This window comes from Ailuropoda melanoleuca, chromosome 8 (genome assembly GCF_002007445.2).
Source record: "Ailuropoda melanoleuca isolate Jingjing chromosome 8, ASM200744v2, whole genome shotgun sequence".
NCBI classification, from domain to species: domain Eukaryota; kingdom Metazoa; phylum Chordata; class Mammalia; order Carnivora; family Ursidae; genus Ailuropoda; species Ailuropoda melanoleuca.
In genome coordinates this window covers 45,543,101-45,564,245 of record NC_048225.1, presented here as the reverse complement: position 1 = coordinate 45,564,245, position 21,145 = coordinate 45,543,101, and the positions used below count along the sequence as shown (strand labels likewise).

The window sequence follows — 21,145 nt, the reverse complement described above, 5'->3', positions numbered from 1 at the left end:
AATCATGTGAATCCATGCCAGTTTGATCAAGTTTGGTTTCAGATTCTTAAAACCAATTCCCTAGTTACTTTGATGGTTCCTCTAAGCTTTATCTCCACAGTGCATAGTGCCCTGCTGTACACACAATCTCCTTCCATATTGGGTACTCTATTTAATTGAAGCCTTAAATCCAACCAGTAACTTAGCAGATGCCAGCATCAGTGTGCTTATTTTCATCAACAGGAAAGAGATTTTTAACAAATATGAAAAAAAATCTTTTAATCAGAAGTTTCAAGGCTTGTCTTTATGCAAATCTAGTCAAGGATTTTTGAAACTATAAAGGTTTAAGAAAATCAATCTCTCTTAGGTGGCCCAAACTATGAGATATAATTGGTTTGCATTTTATATTACATTCTCTTCTACGTGCAGAAAGCCATTTCATAGCAAGAGGGAAGTATAAAGCTAATCGTAGAGAAGCCAGAAGCAAATAGAATACTGCAAAATTTAAGTTGTTATATCAAGTTATTCCTGAATTCCAGCTCCCTTCCTCTCTTTGACTTCCATGGGGAACCCAAATACCTTTAAATTACATCAACAACTTTGTTTATGCTAGTAAGAGATAAACTGCTGCTTGCCACCAAGAAAATGTAACTAAAAAAGAATCTGACATAATGAATGCAAATTTTCAAAGGGGTTCATTGATTCTGACTGATATGGTTGCCTCCTGATATTTGTTAAGTGCTAGATTTGAGAAATACTTCTGATATATATGGGCAAGTGTTTACCAGGTCAGCTATGGTCAGGAAGCCCCCTCAAGCAAGGTATAGGCAGGTAAGGTACAACAGCCAGTCAGCCAAAGAGCACACTCTGGGAAGCTTACATCTGACAAGTGTAGGCTAACCAGTGAGAAGGTCACAAGATTGAATCGGGGCCTATATCTAAACTTTTAAGAAGGAAAGTGGAAAAGGAGAGAAACCCACACAGTCAAGGGACCTAAACACAGAAGGAACTGAACAGTAGCAAGGCTGGGGTTAGGAACTGTGCAGGGATTTCAAATGACCTGGAACATGCAAGTTGAAGGCAAGCGGTTGTCAAGCCAAATCAAGTAGGAGGTAAAATAAGGCAAGAATAACATGTTAGCGGCTTTTGAGGCACAGTATCTCTGGTTTATCTTCTCAGCCTTAAAAGACAAGACTCCTGAGTGGGCAAGAAGTAACATAGGTCCTATAAATGACTTTCATATACATGTGGCATGACAACTTGAAACAAAATGGAAGCCACTGTAAGTTTTTAAATGAGTCCATTTGTGTGTGCATGTGATTTCACTGAGACAGCTAAAGATCCCCAAACTTCAAGGTAAATATTAGCTGGCTTAAGTCATCCGCTACAAGGTTATTAACAGCCTGGCCTCACAATTCACACACACAATTCACACATCAGACTGAGCCCCAATCAGACCATGTCCTAATTCTAACCAGGGAAGTAGAATATTGGGGTTACTACCCACATCAGGTCTGAAATGAGATATCTAACATTAAGGACTGAATTGGTATGCTAAGGATTGAACTCAGGATAACTTTTTTTTTTTCAGGTTTTCCCCCTAATCCTCCACTATGTTGGCCCATTCCAGAAATAAAAAATGCAATGTGGGTGGGGTGAGGGAGACTCCCACTTCAATTTCCTGCCTCTAGTTCTCTGCTAGAAATGAAACCCTTCCTTCCCTCTCCTTTCCCATAATCTGCTGAGCTGGAGCTCTACATCCTTAGGCGTTGGCAGGGTTCTACTCCTACTTGAAGGATTTACCAGGAGTCTTCAGTTGTCCCTGAGCATCCTCACTATCTGAAATCTCATAGTACCCTGACGCAGCCATACCTGGATCTTCTGTACATTAACCCTGGGATGGATAATAATAAGGTCGAGCATCTATATAGCACTTATTTATATCAGTTAACTTACTTAATCTTCACATAACCCAATGAGTCAGGTACCATTATTCTCAGCTCACAAGTGAGGAAGCAGAGGTCAAGTAATTTTCCCAAAGTCATACATATGGTAAACAGACCATCTTCAAACCTAGACTGTCTAACTCCGAATCCATACTTCTGATATTATACTCTACTGCCTTTCAGAATGGAACTGGATTTTACCAGAGCTCTTTGGATTTTAACTTTGACTGCTCACTAACAAGTCAGAGGCCAGCTCTAAGCAAAGTTAGATATATCCACGTGGCTTCTCGCTGGTGCCAGAGCCCTACCCTCCTCACTCTGGCCCGGGTGCTGGGCCCTGGTATATCATGTGAACAGGCCTGCAGAAAGCATGGCTTAAGAGAAGGTTAATGGCACAGGCATAGCCTGGTTGACTCAGTCAGGATTTTTTTTTCAAGTAAATTCCGAAGAAAAAATATTGGTAAATAACTGATTAAAGACATATTGATGGCTGTGTGAGAAAGAAATAAAAGAAACAAATCCACTCTAGAATTATAAAACTTTAAAGCTGAGACCTTAAGGATCCTCTAATTCTACACTTTCACTTTATAAATATGAAAATGGCAACAGAAAGGAAGTGGCATGCCCCAAATCTCACAATTATTTAGTATCAAAGCTGAAGACAGGATAACAACAAGAACAAGAATAAACTGTGAAGCATTTATTAAATGACTATTGTGTTCCAGAGGCTGTGGTAAACACTTAAGATGCATCAGTGCATTTACTTCTCAAAATGTTTTAAGGAAAACATTATTGTTTCCATTTGGAAGGACAGAAGAAAAGAAAAAAAAGTAAGGGAGGGAGAAGTGCATTTTCCTGTACTTGCCTAAGGTCACACATCTAAGAGGATTACAACCAGGTTTCAAGCCCAAGTCTAAAGCCCCAGATCGCATGCTGACAACCACCACCATCTCCCGACTCCCTCTGCTGACTTTTCTCCAGGCTACAGGTAGAAATGCAGTTATTTTCTGTCCTGCAAGTTGCTAGCTCCTCTTTCCCTGTCTGAAGAGAAATTTCTCACCGTACTGACTCAGATTCAATTCCCCAATTCTCAGAGGGTTTCTAAGTCCCTTAATCTCTTTCAAACCCCCACTTAAAAAATGGGACAACACTATTTTTCAGTTAACCTATTTCCCAAGAAGTTAGCTGGAGAAATAATGCATGTGAAGCGAAAAGAGAGGTACTCCACCGATGTAAGTTTATATTATTTATTACTGTGGTTATTTTTTGCTTTCCTGGATTTTCTTCTCCTTTTCATATTCTCTCTCCACAAGACCAACCAGGTGTGTGCAGTTTGATCCAGTTGGGCTCTGAGTCATCACCAATAGTAGTACCAAGTGGTTCCGGTCTGTACCCTGTTCTGCCTGTACCCTGTAGGGACATAGCCCCTGCCCTCCCACATGTACACAAGCGAGGACAGTGAGGCAATAACAGGAGGGTGGGTGATTGAACAGTGAATTGTTTGCAGGTTAATGACTATGCAGGATGTCTCAGGGGAACAACTCTGGAGGAAGCAAAGACCTTGGCCGCTCTGACTAACACTTAACAAAATGCACAAATAGCTACCTACCCAGCTTACCATCAGCCCAGCTCAGAACATTGGAGAAAAAAGGGGTGCCTGGGTGGCTCAGTAGTTTGAACATCAGATTCTTGGTTTTGGCTCAGGTCGTGATCTCCCGGTCCCGGGATGGATCCCCACATCTGGCTTGTGCTTAGCAGGCAGTCTGCTTCCCCTCTCCCGCCACCCCTACCCCCACAGGCGTGCTTTCTCTCTCTCTGAAATATATAAATAAATCATAAAAAAATTGGAAAAAATGGCAGATTCATGTTTGGCTTGAATTCAATTCAACTCTGCCTGCCTGAATGCTCTTAATTATAAAAATAATATTATCTTCACTCTACAGAAAACAGGCACAGAGATGTTAACCAATGTGCCCAAGGTCATTCAGCTGTTGATAGCAAGGCCAGGAGCCAAACCTGGAAGTCTGGTTCCTATGTGGGTAATTCTTAAACAACTGCAAAACATTTGCTTGGATTTGATGTCTCTAGAAGTCTATGTTAGTCAACGCGACTCCCCTCACTGATCCTTGAAAACCCACCATTATTCTTTTATCCCTTTGGATTGAAGTGTTAACATGCCTTCTCAATCCTCCCTTAGCATACAAGGTAGTGTAATACTGTGCAGAAAATAGACGATATCCTGAAGACCTCAGGTAGGCTGAGTTAAGTACCTCTATCTCTGGTGCAGGAAAGATGGGGTAGCCTGCAGAGTAAGGAACAGAAAGTGGAGACCTGGAACCAAATAGATCTTTCTTTATGTTTTCTCTAGAATTAATTTCACTTAGAATAAGAGATAAAAGTTGCTTGAACTACTAGATATGAGGACTCTTCGGGCTTCCACCCAGCTCCCCTGACACATACCTCTCTGCACCTAGTATAAAAGGCAAAAATAAATGACTCACCAAAACTTCAGATTATCACTGAAACTCAAATTGATAATTGCATTATACTAACAGCTAATACCATGCTTTATAATTTATAGAGCATGATTATATACATTAGATCACTTAATTTCCCACAGAAAGAGGGAACTAACATTGACTGAGCAAATACCCATTGTGTGCCAGGCAAGTATGATAAACTTTTTACCTGTGTTTTCTTGTTTACTCCTTATAGAACCCAGAGGGCCTGGCGGAATATTCCTTTGTTTATAGATAAGTAAACTGAGGCATCGAATGATTCTGTGAATTTCCTAACATGAGACAGCTAGCAAAGAGCAAAGCTGGGATTCAAACCCAGGTCCTTTGACTCTGAATCCCTTGCTTTTATCCATTTCTGCCACAAATTCCACTGATTCACACTGAGCATTTACAAACCTAACTGCTTTATTTATGCAAATGTTCTCTGGAGATTGCACGAAAAATGGAGTCATTAGCTTAAATCTCAAATGTGGATTAGTCAATGTGCCCCATGCCATATAACTATACATACTTAATTCACCGATTCACTCCATGTGGCGTTATTCCTGGAAAGATCCATGTGGATACCATCTGCTCCTTTTTGCTAAGCCACCAAAGAGCTATAATCTCAGTAGCATAGATGTATTTTCCACACTTAGGTACCAGAATTCTAAGCAAGCAGTCAACTGGTTCAATAGGCTAAGGTAGGGCTAGCTTTTTCTGTAGTACATGGATCAAAGTCTTGCACACAGTAGAATCAATAAATGGATACTATTTACTCCCTTCCCAGTCCTTTCTTTCCATCAAGCCAAGATTCTTACTACTCCAAGAACATACCTTGCTCATATCTGTCATAATATATTGTTTCCATTTCTTCCTTCTCTTATATCATGAATCAATCATGGTCCCCTTTCTTATCTACTTAACTAAATTCTATTCATCCTTCAAGGACAATCTAAAGCCCTAGATGCTCCATGAAAGTTTCCTCAATCCTGACTGCAGCACTCAATCTATCCATCCGTCCTGCTCTCCAAATTTCAAAGCATGCATTAGTTATATTACTTCCGTTCACAATGAACTATAAATGTTAAAGGAAAGAAATTATGTGAAAGCACTAAGTTCTGGCATTCTTTTTTTTTTAAGATTTTTTATTTATTTGACAGAGATAGTGACAGCCAGTGATAGAGGGAACACAAGCAGGGGGAGTGGGAGAGGAAGAGGCAGGCTTCCAGCAGAGAAGCCTGATGTGGGGCTCGATCCCAGAACGCCAGAATCATGCCCTGAGCCGAAGGCAGACGCTTAACGACTGAGCCACCCAGGCGCCCCAAGTTCTGACATTCTTAATGGATGTTTCTTTTTGTTCCTATACATGTTAATGGCTAACCAATTCATGTGTGATATTTGTATCTCCTTGCTGAAACTGTAATTGTTTTGAGGGTGGGACTCTTAACCAGCCTCCCCCAACCAACACTTCCATCAGTGCTTGACATACAATATACTCAAAGATGTTTGTTAATGGGTTTTTAGACTTTTGAAACTAGAGCCACAGAAATAAGAGATAGGACTCATGAGAAACCCATGAGGCAACAGGCTAGGTGAAATGGGTAGAAAGGGGTAACTGCACACTGCCTCCTGATGACTACTCTTGCACATTTGATGCTGTGGATGGGAGCATCTGGAACTTATCATGCACTGCAGACAATGCAAGTCTGAAGCATGACATGTAAATTAAGGACAGTTACAAGCAGAAAGACTCTTCTATGCCTATCATATGTTGGTCATTTATAATCATCTTTTCTACTCCTCATTACAAGCTTATGAATTGCATGCTATCATTATGCTTATTATACAGATAGCAAAAGTGAGGGACAGACCTGTAATGCAACTTATCCAAGGTCACTAGACTAATAACTAGTGGAGCCAAGGCTCACTCTTTTTTTTTTAATTTAAAAAATATATTAGTTTCAGATATACAATATAGTGGTTCAGCAATTCCATACATCACCCTGTGCTCATCATCACAAGTGCACTCCTTAATCCCCATCACCTATCTAACCCATTCCTCACCCCCTCCACTCTGGTAACCATCAGGTTGTTCTCTATAATTAAGACTCTGTTTCTTGCTTTCTCTCTCCCTCTCTTTCTTACTCTCCCCCTTTGATTGTTTTGTTTCTTAAATTCCACATATGAGTGAAATCATATCGTATTTGTCTTTCTCTGACTTATTTGTTTAAAATTATACTCTCTATCTCCATCCATGTCATTGCAAATGTCATTCTTTTTTACAGCTGAATAATGTTATGCATATATTTTATATTACATACATATATTTTATATTACATACATATATACACACATATATGTGATATATATATCACATCTTCTTTATCCATTTAGCAACGGATGGACACTTAGTCTGCTTCCACATCTTGGCTATTGTATATAATGCTGCTATAAACATAAGAGTGCATGTATCCCTTTGAATTAGTGCTCTTGTATTCTTTGGGTAAATACCCAGTAGTGAAATTCCTGGATCATAAAGTAGTTCTATTTTTAATTTTTTGAGGAACCCCCATACTATCTTCCACAGTGGCTGCAACAGTTTACATTCTCACCAATAGTGCTTGAGTGTTCCCCTTTCTCCACATTCTTATTGACACGTGTTGTTTCTTGTGTTTTTGATTTTAGCCATTCTGAAAAGTGTGAAGTGGTATCTCATTGTAGTTTTAATTTGTATATCCCTGATGATAATGATGATGAGCATCTTTTCATGTGAATATTGGCCATCTGAATTTTTTCTTTGGAGAAATGTCTGTTCATGTCTTCTGCCCATTTTTTAACCGGCTTATTTGTTTTGGGGCGTGTTGAGTTGTATCAGTTCTTTACACATTTTGGGTACTAACCCTTTATAGGATACATCATTTGCAAACATCTTCTCCCATCTAGTAAGCTGAGTTTTAATTTTGTTATTTCCTTGGCTGCACAGCTTTTTATTTTGATGTAGTCCCTGTAGTTTATTTCTGCTTTTGTCTCCCTTGCCTCTGGAGATACATCTAGAAAGAAGTTGCTATGGCTGATGTCAAAGAAGTTAGCACCTGTGTTCTAGGATTTTTATGGTTTCATAGGTTTTATATGGTTTCATATGGTTTCATAGGTCTTTAATCCATTTTGAATTTATTTTTGTGTACAATATAAAAGAGTGGTCCCATTTCATTCTTTTGTATGAGGCTGTCCAGTTTTCCAAAAAGGTCACTCTTCATGACTCCAAATCCATATGTTTGTTGTAACACCACCCTGTGTACAGCAAGGAAGGCGGCACTGGAATTGCTCCATGCTCTAATTTACGTCCAGAGGTACATATTAGAAGTTGGAAAGGCAGAAGGAAACATGAGGTTTAATGAAAAGTTAAAGATTCAAAGATCATGAATAAAGCAAAATGGCATCCTAAGAACTTGCTCAATTTTTCAGATGAATATGAAGACCTCTATCAAAAGATTCACCCAAAACTAAACATTCATTTGAAGTCTCATGTTTTACCTTAAAAAGTTCACATAGTTTTAGTATTTTACTTCATAAATATCTATTTTTTTAAATATAAGAATGTTTTAAGTTATTTATAACGGAGTCAACCTAACATCTCAGGTAAGTTCTTGCATGGCTATCAAAAGTTAGTCACTTTACCTCCCTGGAAGTAACCACAATCCAGTTGAGGGATTATGTCACTGTTATAAAGATGGTTGGACTGGGAATCAGGAGATTGAAGCTTTAGACCCAACAAGGTCAGTAACTCAGGGTGAAAAAGCAATTCACTGAGCCTCCCTACTCGTTTCTATATTTGAGTAGAGAGTGAAATGGATGACCTCTAAGAGTCTATGTCTCATTAAGAATTTGATTTCACTTATCATAAATTTTGCTTTGCTGGGAAATACTAGAAAGAAAGCAGAGATGCTATACAAATCTTCTTTCTGGATAATGATGATCTCTGCTTTTATCATTCAGATACAGAAAGTTAGAAGATATGATGTTAAGAAAGCCATGGTTAAATAAGACAAAAATCAAATTGGAAAAAGACCAATGATATAAAGTGGCTTCTAATGATTTTGGCTAAAGGATAAGGTTCTGAATATCTTAGACGAGATACCTCCTAATGCATTTATCATCATCTAGCTCTATGTTTATAGTCTACAGTTTGTTTTTCTTGTGAATCAGTTAATTTTCTGGCCTTATGACAATGCAATTAGTGGCAAAGAATTCCCTCCCATATTCAAAACTCAAAAATATCTGAAGTGAAGTGAAGAAGTATCACCAAGCTCTTTCTTTTATTCTTGCTTTTCTCCATTTCCTAGAAGCCTTATCTCTAAAAGGAAGAGTTTGCTAACATCCAATCCCTGCTTTCATTTTTCCCCCATCAACCACAATTTGATATTAGATCATACAGTCAAAGTTGAAAAACATAATAGGCTAAACCATAGAGAAAGTTTTAAAATATTTCATATTTAGATTTGTGTGTGTGTGTGTGTGTGTGAGGAAATGTTAGGGAGAGAGACAAAGAGGAGATATGAGTTTGGTTTACTGTTTTACCAAGGTATTTCAATACCTGCCTCTGAAACATGGCCCTTGGGCTGGGTTGCAGAAGGAACGAAGTAGAGAGCATTTTAGTTCCATTTCCCTTATTTTAAATTCTGATAATATCTATAAGTCTATCAATCTCCCTTTAGCCATCCTGTCTTCAAAATCAATATTATATTTGGAATTATTTTCATTGGGGAAAAACAGAAAAAATAGATTGAAAAAGAAAAGAAGTGAATGGGGCCTAGAAAAATAGAAGCTGGCTAACTACTGCTAGCGTTTGCTAATGCCAAAGAATATATTCTGCAGATGTGTTTGTATATTGTCATTGACTAGGCAATGAACTCTTTGTTCCACAGTGAAGAGCCTACAAATCTCTAGGTCCAAAATGCCAACCAGTTCCTAGCCCGACAGCTGCCCTAGCTTTCCAGAGTGGCAATGTCTACGTAAGTCTTGGTTTCTCAGCTTTCCATGGCTCCCTTACCCCCAGTTATTCTGCAAAGCAAGGGTTCTGCTTGCCAATTAACCTCCTTCTGGGCTCAGGAAGCTGTAGTTTTGTGTTTCAGAGTAAAGATGGAAGAGTATTATCTGTTGATGTGGGCTAGAGGAAAGAAAGGGAAAGAGTAAGAGAGAAGAGTAAAAGGAAGAGAAAGTAGGCATGGAGGAGGTTGTTTTATGGTACGTGGGGACTCTGCCACAAGTGGAAATCAAAATAGTAGTTCTCAGGCTGACTCTCCTTTTTACCCTGAGACCACTTTGTCCATTGAAACTGTAATCTCAGAATACTGGAACCTTCATTTGTTTTATAAAAGATTTCTTTAACTAACTGGAAAAGTGATGATAACTTCCTTATGAATATGTTTGCAACCTTATATTTTATGACCCCTCTTTGCCCATTCTAACTCAACAAAAACATTTGCATAATATGTTTTTATGTTATAGGATGAGCACCTCCTAGTCTTGCACTTGGAGTCAGCAGATAAGGTGTCTAGGGCTGGTTGTGTCACTGTAGAACTTGGTCAGGTCACTTGACTAAATTATTTTTAAGGTTACATACAGCTATAAATAAGCATTGGTAATTCCTGATTTTAATATTAACCTAATTTTGAATATCATAAAAATAGTAATAAAAGGAGTTTAGGATTTGGGTCATCTCACTGAGATTTAAGAACTTTCCCCTCACCTATATTATGATTTTAGCCTTGTTTAAACTGTCACATTTTCTGTTTATGTATAAATGGAGATATAAATTATTATTTGTCAACCTAATGTGCTTCTTTGAGAAGCAAATAGGATCATATATAGAACATTATAAAACATTAAAAATTAGCAACAGTAATAACGGCAGCCCTTCTTGGGCACTTTCTTTGGTTAGACATTGTGCTAAGGGTTTAACTCACATTATCTCATTTAAACCACAGTCAACCCTCGAAAGATCTGTATAAAACCTAATTTTATAGAGAATGAAGCTGAGGTCCAGGAAAGTTAAGAACTCAGACCCAGATGTTTCAAAGTAGCTAAAATTCTGAATTTGAACAAAAGTACAGTGGACTGACTGAGCTTCTATTTCTACTAGGTTATGTCTTCTTCCTTAACTACTTCTGATTCCAGCCACTTCAACTCTTTCAACTTCAATTCTCTTATAAATAATATGGAAATATTAAAACCTGCCTTGCCTACGTTGCTAGATTATAAAGAGAAAGAATGTAATTTATGCTGTTGTGAAAATTGTAACGAGATAGAGCAATATAAGGAAGATCGTAGTAGCAGTGTAGTGGGGATCTCAACAGCAGCAATAACAAAGTCTGTTTTCAAGATAAAAATCAGAAACTCCATTGTGTTAAGCATCTCCCTGCTAAATAGAAATATCTAAATGAAGCTTAAAGAAGTACAACATATCTAGTATTTGCTCATTAAAGTTTTTAAGAATTTGATACGTGTGGTTTTAATTTTGCTTAGCTACTTGGAGGAGGACTGATATTATTAGCTCTGAACAACTGCCTATTTTTCTATTCTGTAACCAAACCGTTTTGGGTCCTATTTTTGCAATTATTGGAGTGGGTGGGGAAAGTGGGAGTGGCAGAAAATGGGCTTTACAATGTTGTACAGTAACGTATATCTGTACTACTGATACCCATTGTGATGAGGCAACATAAACATTGTACAAGGAGCAACAATGGGACAAAAAGAAGACATCCTGCACCTGGCATTAATTTTTCATGGACTCGAGATGCCTATGCACGGGAATCACAAGACCAGCAGTCAAAGAAAATGCGAACGGCACAAGAGAGGAAGACAAAAAAGATAGCAAGTTCTTGTTCTTTGTTAAAAAACAAAAGCGACAATCTCATTCCATTTTAACAGAAATCTGCAAATGTTCATGCAGTCCCAGGCTACTGCAATTATTCAGGTCGCTTCTGATGTAGTTATTTCCCGCCCTTAGGTTGAATATCTCTATAGATTGTCATCTTTGTTCCTTTACTAATAGGAATTCCATTAATAGCCTTGTTCATATTCTTCAGGAGGAAATAGACTAAAAACTGGGGTATTACTAGACAGAAGTGCGAAGTGAGGCTAAGAGGAATGAAACAGAGAAATGAATCTAACATGATTGAGGATGATGAGTCAAGTAATATTTAGAATCCAGAAAGGACAAAACACACTTGGAACACCATGAACTAGGACTGAAACTCATCGTTGAGCAAAATCCTATTTAGAGCTGACCTAAGCTTACAATGGCTCAAAGTCAACATCCAGGGACCAGAGGCAGGATCTCTGGAAGTGATACTGGGGCTGAGGAGACAGGTTTTAAGGAGGTATTCCAGACAAGAAGGATTATTCCCTCATTATCATCCCATTGCTGCCTAAGTTCTCACATTTTAAGTATTAATCAGCCCATGCAGATTTATTTAGCAAACATCATATTTAAGGCACTATACTTGGAACTACAGAAAGTAGGTAGAAGACGCACATGGTTTTGCTTTGTAAGGAGTTTACTGTGTCATGTAAAAATAAGAGAAATCCCCCAAATGTTTGTAATACAAAGCTGAGCAGTATCACAAGAGAAATAAAGGCAAAGTCCCATGGTGGGTGTGAAAGAGAAACGCAGGTAGGATTAAGCTGAGAAGGCCCAGGTTCTCTCCTGGTCTTAACACCTGTATGATATTAAACAAGGTACCTGGCCCCCTGATCTAAAACGGAGATGATAATATTGGGGCCTTCATGTTGGCATTGTAATGACTAATAAGAAAGAATAGATTAAAGGAGTGCACGAGCACACTCTCTAGTCTTATTTTTCTTCAGGGAGTGTTAAAACAGTTGAAATAATAAGGGAGAAGGCACAGAAGTCTTAGGGAAGGTGATGTGAGTTAAATCTTAAAAGATGGAACCTCACCTTTCAAGCTCGGTGTACTGAGCTGATTTGCTTGCCTTCTCTCTGGCTCTAGTTCTGTTCTTTCTTGTAGGGCTAGTTCCTGTCCCTGAACCACTAGACACTAGCTGGCCTGTCTTTATGAAGGTTCTCTGGTTGCAGAGAACAGAAAGCCACTTATAGTAGCTTAAGCAAAATCTGAACTATCAGGTTGAAAGGGCAGGAGGTATGAAAGGTTAACCACCTGATGAACAGGAATTAAGGAACGGGGATTCTCAGGGACCCAGGAGGCCACAGTCGCCTCTGCCATTCTCTTGCTGTTCCTGTCAGGCTCATCTCTTTCAGTATCTTTCTTAGGTACCATGTGGTTTCTCATCTCATTTTCTCTTTCTACATATCTTTCATATCTATACATAAGCTATCTCTATTTCTCTAAGCATATGCCCTCACTTCCAGGCACAGACAGGTGTTAAGCTTTAGAGCAGGCCATATGTAGTAAGGGTAATGAAGCCAGGTGTCTGAAAGTCATCTCTTTTTTCCACTGGAGATTATCTTGAAAGGCTCCAGTGCCTTAGTCTGAGCCTGAATTATGCCGTGATTCTTTTCTGACTGACCTGCAGGATTCCTGACCTTACATGAATGACCCAACCCTTATCCTTGCTGTCACTGACCTTCTTGCCTGGTGCTCAAAGAGGAAGATCAGGAGTCGGGGAAAGTTGATAACTAGTCCTCATTCCACACTGCTTTTCTATGCCTCGGGGCCTTTCTACCTACTCTTTCACCCTTTCTTATCTCCTTCACTTGCTTTAAAACCATCTCAAGACTTCTCTTTTCAATTTTCCTTCATCATCTTTCACCTCCAATCTAGGCAGATCAATCACTCCCACCTTCCTGCATCTACTGTGGCTTGTGCATTCCTTGACTGTTGCTCCTACCACACTGTGTTGCAACCGGTTTAGTCTTAGTGGTTTTCTCCTTAGTCTAGTGAACCCATTAAGAAATGAGTTCTGGAGTCACATAACTAGTTTCAAGGTCCAGTCTTTCCATTTACAAGTTATGTGATCCTCTGTAAACTTTGTAAAACGGAGAGGATAGTGCCCACATCAGAGAACTGTTGACAGAATTGGGTGAAATAATGTCTTGAGTGCTTAGAACAGTAGACAACATAAAAGAGGTGCTCAATAAATACTGTCACTTTTATACTGCAAGTACCAAGCCCAGGATGTGTCAGACAGGATGTACTAATTGCTAGGGAAATTAGCACGTAGTTTAGGACTACAACATGTTTGGGAAAGAATATTTTATTCTATTTGTCTTGTTTGCAGAGGCTTTGCAAAATATCTACAGTTGCTATACTATTATGACAATAGATGTGTATCTGGGTATGCATATGTGTAATACTGAATTGCAACTCTGAGAAATGCTATGAACAACTCTCATAGGATAGCATCAAAGTGTGCAATGCAGATACACATATAATTGTTTATTTAATGCTTGTCCCCACTCCTAAAATGTAAATGCCCTTGGGACAGGTTTAAGCTTGTCCTATTTATTGGTACATGCTCAGTCATATTACACATAAAAAGTTAATAAATATTGGATACATAAAAAGTTAATAAATATTGGTTGAATGAATGAGCAGATGGAAAAATGGACCACATTTACACAATTAGAAGTGCCTTTCTCTTCCCTCCACTTGAAGGTCCTCTTCTTCCATCATAACTGTGTGCCAATATTCTATTTAACCTTTAAAATCTAGCTGATACCCTTCTGTGAAACTCGCCCTTTTCCTGAATTCTTATGGTAATTCATCGATACTTAGGGCACTCAACACTTAGTATCTAGTGTTAGAGTCATCTGTGTAAATTCCTCATGAGCAGAATTCTGTGGAGGTTTCATCAGAGTTCTCCTAACTGAATCATCTCAGAATCTCTCCCAATGCTCAGCAAGATGCATGACATTCACATTAGACAAAATTAAAACATGATGACTACCATCATAAGGAAAATCAACTTTGTTCATTGCAGCAAGAAACAGTGGGGTGCCACGTGGGCAAGGGGTAATGAAGTGTCTCTTCTAAAGTGATGGTGTCATAAAAGTTAAAGTGTCCTTCAGGTCCTTATCCTGTGTTTGGACTATGCTTGGAATATAGCAGGAGCTCAGTAAAAGATGAGTGAAGTGAATGAATGAACTAATAGTGAACAGAAATACAGGTCAGTCTCTGTGAAAAGACTGACTAATTATGGGACTGTTTTTACAAGCATATCCATTCACTTCAATAATAAAATAGCAAAACCTTTGATTTGCCTGGACCCCAAAGATACTAAATGTCTAGAAAGATGTGCTTACACACATTGGTTCCAATGATGGAACCAATTTACAGGACTCAAGAGAGAGCTTTTTATCCTTCATCCATCTAATAAATATTTACAACTTACATTGGCTGGCACTTAAGCTAAAGATATGGGAAATTCTGAGTTGCTGTTCTATACTCAGGGCTTTTGGGTGGAGTAGATGAATCTGCTTGAGATTCCAGATTTGATGTCTGCCTCATCATTACAAGGCATGATCTGTTATATGAAATCAAATACTGGAGCATTGAAAGACTTCATGGACTGGCTTCCCTGTTTGTGTAGACTGTTTGAGACAATTACATTCTCCAGGTATCAGCTGCTTTAAGTTTCCTTTATCTAAGATAAAGTTCAGGCTGTATGGGAAGATTCTCTAGGGTTGATTGTATTCTGACTTGAGATTTTATGTCAGGTTTATTATTAGTTCCCTGAAGTGCACTGACTGAAAAACTCTTTGTGTTCTATAGCTCATTGTGTGTGCAAGACATGGTCCAGACCATGTAGGTAGCTCTGCATTGTAATGATGTGCTGGAAGTACACACTTATAGGAGATGTACAAACAACATTTACCTGTTTGTGAAGTTTTCAGGTCAGGTTTCCTAAGAGAGCTACATAATATATGTCTACATTTCCCACACATTATTCATTTCCAGTTTTTTATTTTAAAAGAGAACCAGTTTTATTTTAAAGGAGGTAATTGATTAAATCAATATACTTTGTCATTTCCTCAATATGCTTAATACATCATAGAAATAATTTTATGAGGTTAGTATAGACAAAGCTGTTGACGAAAACGGCTATGTATTAACTGGAAATGCTAGATTTGGAGATTTGTTCTTTGATTTCATTTCTCAAGTGCTCACCAAGCACCCTTGTTGTGCTAGGCACTGTGCTAGACCCTGAGGATAGATGCATCCTCTATTTAGGGAGTTCGAGACAGGAAAATAAGAAAACAAACACATAAGTGTTAGTTTCTTCCTTCAACTTACTTTCCTTTTCTCTTTCACTCTAAGAAATTACAAAATAAGAGAGAAGAAAACACTTTAATAAAATATGTTAGGTGATAAATTGGAGGTGCATGCAAAGAACCTAAAAGGGAGAAAATAATTGCTTGGCTAGAGAATGCTCCACGATTAGGTGATATTAGCTTCACAAAGAGTATCATACTCTCCTTGATGAAGCCAAGGAAGAACAGTTTAATAAAGACAGGAGAAACAAACTATACACATCAGATTCCAGTTCAATGTAGAATCATTATAACTTAATCTGATTTAGAGAGCTTTTCACCATTAGTTTTTAAATTCCTTGCAAAAATTATGTTTTATGTCTTTAACAATCAAGATCAATTTACAGAGATCCAACTAGAAAATAGTACTCCGTGAGAAGAACTTTAGATGCAGCACAGCCTTTGAAACACTTAGGTGATTTTCAAGTTACAGAAAAAAATATAATCGCACCTAACTTGGGTCAGTTGAAAATAACCTGAACTTCATAGAAGATTTAGTCCCACTATGGATAGAGGTATGTCTCTTGAGTTTCTATGTCAGAAATAATGTTTTTCTTGAGAGATTCCAAATAAATTTTAGCAGACTAATTGTTGAGAGTGCTCCTTATTTCTTAATTCCTTTACTCTTAATCCTTCAAAACAGAAGAATTAAATATTTCAAAACTCTTTTTCCAAGTCCCATTTACCTCATCTCAGCCTGTCTGATGTAGCTAGCCTAGTTCCTCTGGTTAAATAAATATAAGCACAAACATTATTTCTGCAATATATAACACAATGACACCGATTTATTAATTCATTTTATATATCCATATATTTCTACCAGCTATAGTTACAAATTTCTAAATAGTGCATCATTGCTTTACTAAAGGAATAGTCACGCTTTTCAAGAAAGATTTTATGGTGGCTTTTACTTGGATAAGCAAACAAAATAAGAACTAACTTTTGGATTCTTGATCTATGTATCATACCTACTGCAAAAGATATTCAAGCCATTCTAAGGAGTTGTGGGGGAATCAGCCAAGAAATATGTACTGTAAGTTGTATCAAATATTAATATGAGAAACATCAATCATGTTTCCTTTCTTTAGTACATGTTACATTTAGAAACTACTTTCTAAATGGGGGATGAGTTGGCTTGCACCACTGTTTACTCTTTCTCATTGATCAATGTCTGGCCATATTAAGAATTCATACTTCATACCGAGAAAGACAGAGATATATTTATCCCAAACAAGAGCTACAGAGAAGATAACACGTCTTTAAATGCATGTAATACATGCCATTTATCTACAGCTATAAAAGGAAAAAGAAAAAGGAAAAGAAAAAAAAATCTTTAGGAGAATAAAAGGAAATTTTCCTTACCGGAATGAATGCATGTTGCATAGCTTGTTCACATTGTTTTAAGGAAGCAATAGTATCCCACAAAAGCTGATAATTTTCAGCCCGGGAAGCACTTGGCCGTTGCATAGCGAAAGCTAGTAACACTCCAACTGAGCTCAAAGAACCCAGTAGAAGAAAGAAAAAACCCTGCAGATCTGTTACATAAACTTCTTAATTAGATCTGCTATACAAACTGCTATCTTAAGACTTAAAAAAAAAAGTTAATCAGAACATTTCTTTTGGGGGATAACTGGGCATGACTTGAACAGAGACAGATGTTTTCATTGGGAAGGATTTTCGTTCCCACACTTGTGAAAAGCAATCCCATCAATGTTCCCCTGTCTTCACACGGGTCTGGCGAAACAGCACATACCATAAGTGTGTGGGGGGAAAGAAGTAGGAGGGAAAGAGATGTGAAAAAATATTTCTACCAGAAGATTTGGATGGCAGTCCATGAAGGTAGAATTTGAGTAGCTTGTGGAAAGTATTAAAATTGATGGGAGTGGGTTACCTACACACATATATGTACATATGCAGGTGTCTACACTCGTCTGCTGTGTGAGAAATCCAATTATATACATTCATTCTCAGAGCGTTACTTAATATGTCCAAGTCTCTTTTCACTTTAGTTAAGATCTAGACATGACATTTTCATCTATGGGGTATTACTGCCTTTATTAACTACAGAATTGTGTATCTGGAGGTATCCCTAAAGACTAGACGGAAGTTTCCTAGTATAAAAAGGAGTCAATTATTTATCTTAAAATTTAAAAGCCATTAGAAGACCTTTCTATTGGTTTATATGTTAGAGAAAAGTCACATTTATTTGTCATTCTAAGTAGAATTCTCATAATTAATGTCAGGAGAATTGAGCCTTTAAATAGTCTTGGGACCAGAGAGTGGTCTGCACAGAATTGGAACAAGTTAATTCCAGAGAAATTGGTTACACTTTAACAACAAAAAGGCTAGTATAAAGCACTAAATAAAATTTGGATAACAGAATATAGTGACATATTCTGAATGTTTCTTCACCTAAAACAGGAGCCCATAAAGTAAAGTGAGGCTCTACTAGACCCCTATAGTCTGTAGGATTGTTGAATTGGAGGTAATGCATCTTGAAAGAAGGTGCTGAGCATTCAGAAGTTTCAAAGGAATCTATACTCAGATCTAGTTACACAGCTAACAAGGAGAGGTAAGGGGTAAACTGAGGGCAATACATAATATAAAAAATTAAGTTGTGCTTTTAATTGACCTAGAAAATCTAAGGAGTACAAAACAAGGTACAAGTTATAGGAAACAGTTTAATGACATAAATGAATAATTTTTGCTGTATTATTTTTAGAAGAGCTGCATGATTTGGGTTACCTAGTTTTTCTGCATTTATGTCTTGGCGATGGCAGATTAGTTCATGATAATGACCTTGTGGTATGAAAATAGCAAAGGCTGAGGGTTTTTTTTCTCAATTATTTTACAATTTTTATTGAAGGAATTGGAAGCAGAATTGGTCTTCCAAATTTTCTACCTGGGCTAATTTGTAGGAAGATTATTTTTCCTTAATATCTCAGGAGTACACACCATAAGGCTATTGCCATTAGTTTGTTTTTCAATATCAATTCAACCAACCTTCTCTTTTGCTCATTCATGATGTTCTTCTGTTCAGCTCACACCCACAGTCCCTCCTCTGCCTTCATTCCTGCCCTTAGACTCTCCCATCTGCCCCAGCCACATGCTTCTTCCTCATGCACTGTCGACCAGCCAGCCTACAACTTCCAGAGAATATTCCTTCACTAGTAAATGTTCTGTATTTCTTAGCAAACAACAGGAAAATAAAAAGTTATCTTGTAAGTTATCCTACAAAATTCCAGCCAATCCTTTCTGAATCCCTTGAGCCAATATTCGCCATAATTTCAGCCCCCAGCTGGATCTTCTGTCCTACCTTGTACTTCTACCCTCTTGTATGTCAGGTCCCTTCATTCTTTCATTTAAGCAGCATGTCCTAAAAGATCCTCCTTTCCTTACTCTTTAGAAAAAGGGTAGATAACCTGCAGTCTACATGTAGGAATTCTACATAAAAAAATGACCTTAGAATCATTCATTCATTCACCGATCCAATAAACATATTAAGCATCTCTTGTGTGCTATACTTTTTGATTGTAGTATGGACAAATGAATATAACAGATGTTGAATCTGTCTTTAAGGAACTTAAAGTCTAATTGAAGGGATGATATGTGGCACAAATAACAAAAAATCAAGATAAAAAAGGGTTAGTGCCATAAAAGAGGTAGCACAAACTATTCACAAAAAAATGAAAAAGAAAAAAAAATGCATCCAATGGGGAAACTAGGGCAGCCTCATGGAAGATTTAGCACTTCACTAGAGCTTGAAGTTAGGGTAAAATTTGGACATGCAGAGATAGGGGACATTCTTGAGGAAGGAAAAGTAGAACAAAAGCAGAGTGGGAAATTAGAGTCCATTACTGGTTGGCTTGGAAGGAACATGACAGTAAGAAAGCTTAATAGTAAGATTTATACTGGAGCCAAATCTACTCTTAAATGCAAACTCAGTAGCTTCCTATTCATAATGCTAACCAATATTAGCTCTAACCAATTTTTAGAGTATTGATGAGCATAAAATCAGTGAAACTCTTCTTAAACTTCATGAGGTGGTAAATACCGTATATTTATTCCCCACTTTTTAAGTAGGTACAATGGTATACTTTTGGAGGCTTTAGGTGGCTTGATTATTTAGGTCATATTACTTACTTAATGAGTTAGTTTTTATTAAGCACATATAACATGTTTTATACTCATGATCAATCACTGTTGTAAGTTCTGTGATCTATTACTTTCACCTTTCGAGTGGAGTACACCATGAATCTTACCTGATCAAATATTTGACATAGCTCAACTTGGCTCATATTAACAAACACTTATTGAGCTCTACTATATGCTCAGTGCTGTGCTGGAAACAAAGAATTAAAAGATAAATATATTTCAAATATATATCAATATGTTTCTTTTCAACTGCTCTTCAATGTGCATTTGCCCCTGCCCACAAAGTAGATTGTACATATTTTCATCTTAGTAGCACAATGCCTGATATGTAATGGCTACCATTTTTCTGTTAAACACAGTAACTAAGCCATATGTCTATTATATCTAAGTATATTGCCATGTTCTAAATTAGATTACAGGCCTTAGAATGTCTAAAAGTACTTTTGTATGGTGGTATTATCATGCCCAGACAAGTCCACATTTGAATGCTTTCTGTTGGTGGTTGGTTAAAATACAACTTCATGACAATTCTGCTTCCAGTAAAAATGGGGTAACAGGGCTTGGATTTACACCCCAGTCTGAAACAACCAAAAACGGAACAAAATATATGAAACACTGAATTTCAAATACGGATATCAGCCAACAAAGAACAGTGAACTCTGAGAGATAGGAAACAAACAAAGAAAGTCCTGTGACTGCCCCATTTACAAACTTGAATAGCCAGCCACATTGCAGGGGATCCAGATGAAACCCAGTGAACTTGCTATGTTGAGGAGCTAGAGATGGTTTTCTGGAGAGACCAAAGTGACAAGAAGAAACAGAGACACCTATAATTATAGGTATATCTTTAATATATCTATTAAAGATAATGAATTTATAATTATAGGTGGAGATTTTAAAACCCTAAGTAATTAAAGAGTAAGCAGACAGAAATCTATAAGGATATAGAAGACCTTTATAAAACCATCCATCAACTTGAGCTAATGTACCTTTAGAGAACACTCCACCCAACAACAGCAAAATATACATATTTTCCAAGTGCTCATGGAACATCTACAAAGACAGAACATATTCTAAACCATAGTCAAATTTCAATAAATTTAAAGGGAGTTGGGTCAAAGAAAGTATATTCTCTGACCACAGTGAAATTATATTAGAAATCAAAGTAAAACAATCTCTGGAAAGTCCTAAAATATTTGGAAACTAAGTAAAACACTTTTAAATAACTCACTGGCTAAAGAAAAAATTTAAAAAAAGAAATTAGTATGTAT

General features: G+C 37.5%; 1 protein-coding gene across 18 annotated transcripts in view; it reads right to left on the bottom strand.

Moving 5' to 3' along the window:
• Nucleotides 1-21,145, bottom strand: part of DLG2 (discs large MAGUK scaffold protein 2) — a 1,964,683-nt gene that overhangs the window by 671,783 nt on the left and 1,271,755 nt on the right. For 2 of the 18 annotated variants that reach the window (XM_034666230.1, XM_034666232.1), the window contains exon 1: nt 17,082-17,201. The exons of the other annotated variants lie outside the window; for them this stretch is intronic. In XM_034666230.1, coding sequence (XP_034522121.1) covers nt 17,082-17,186 — 105 coding nt within the window. In that variant the 5' untranslated portion in view covers nt 17,187-17,201. Of the gene's footprint in view, nt 1-17,081; nt 17,202-21,145 lie in introns of those variants that run through there. 18 annotated transcript variants of the gene reach the window in all.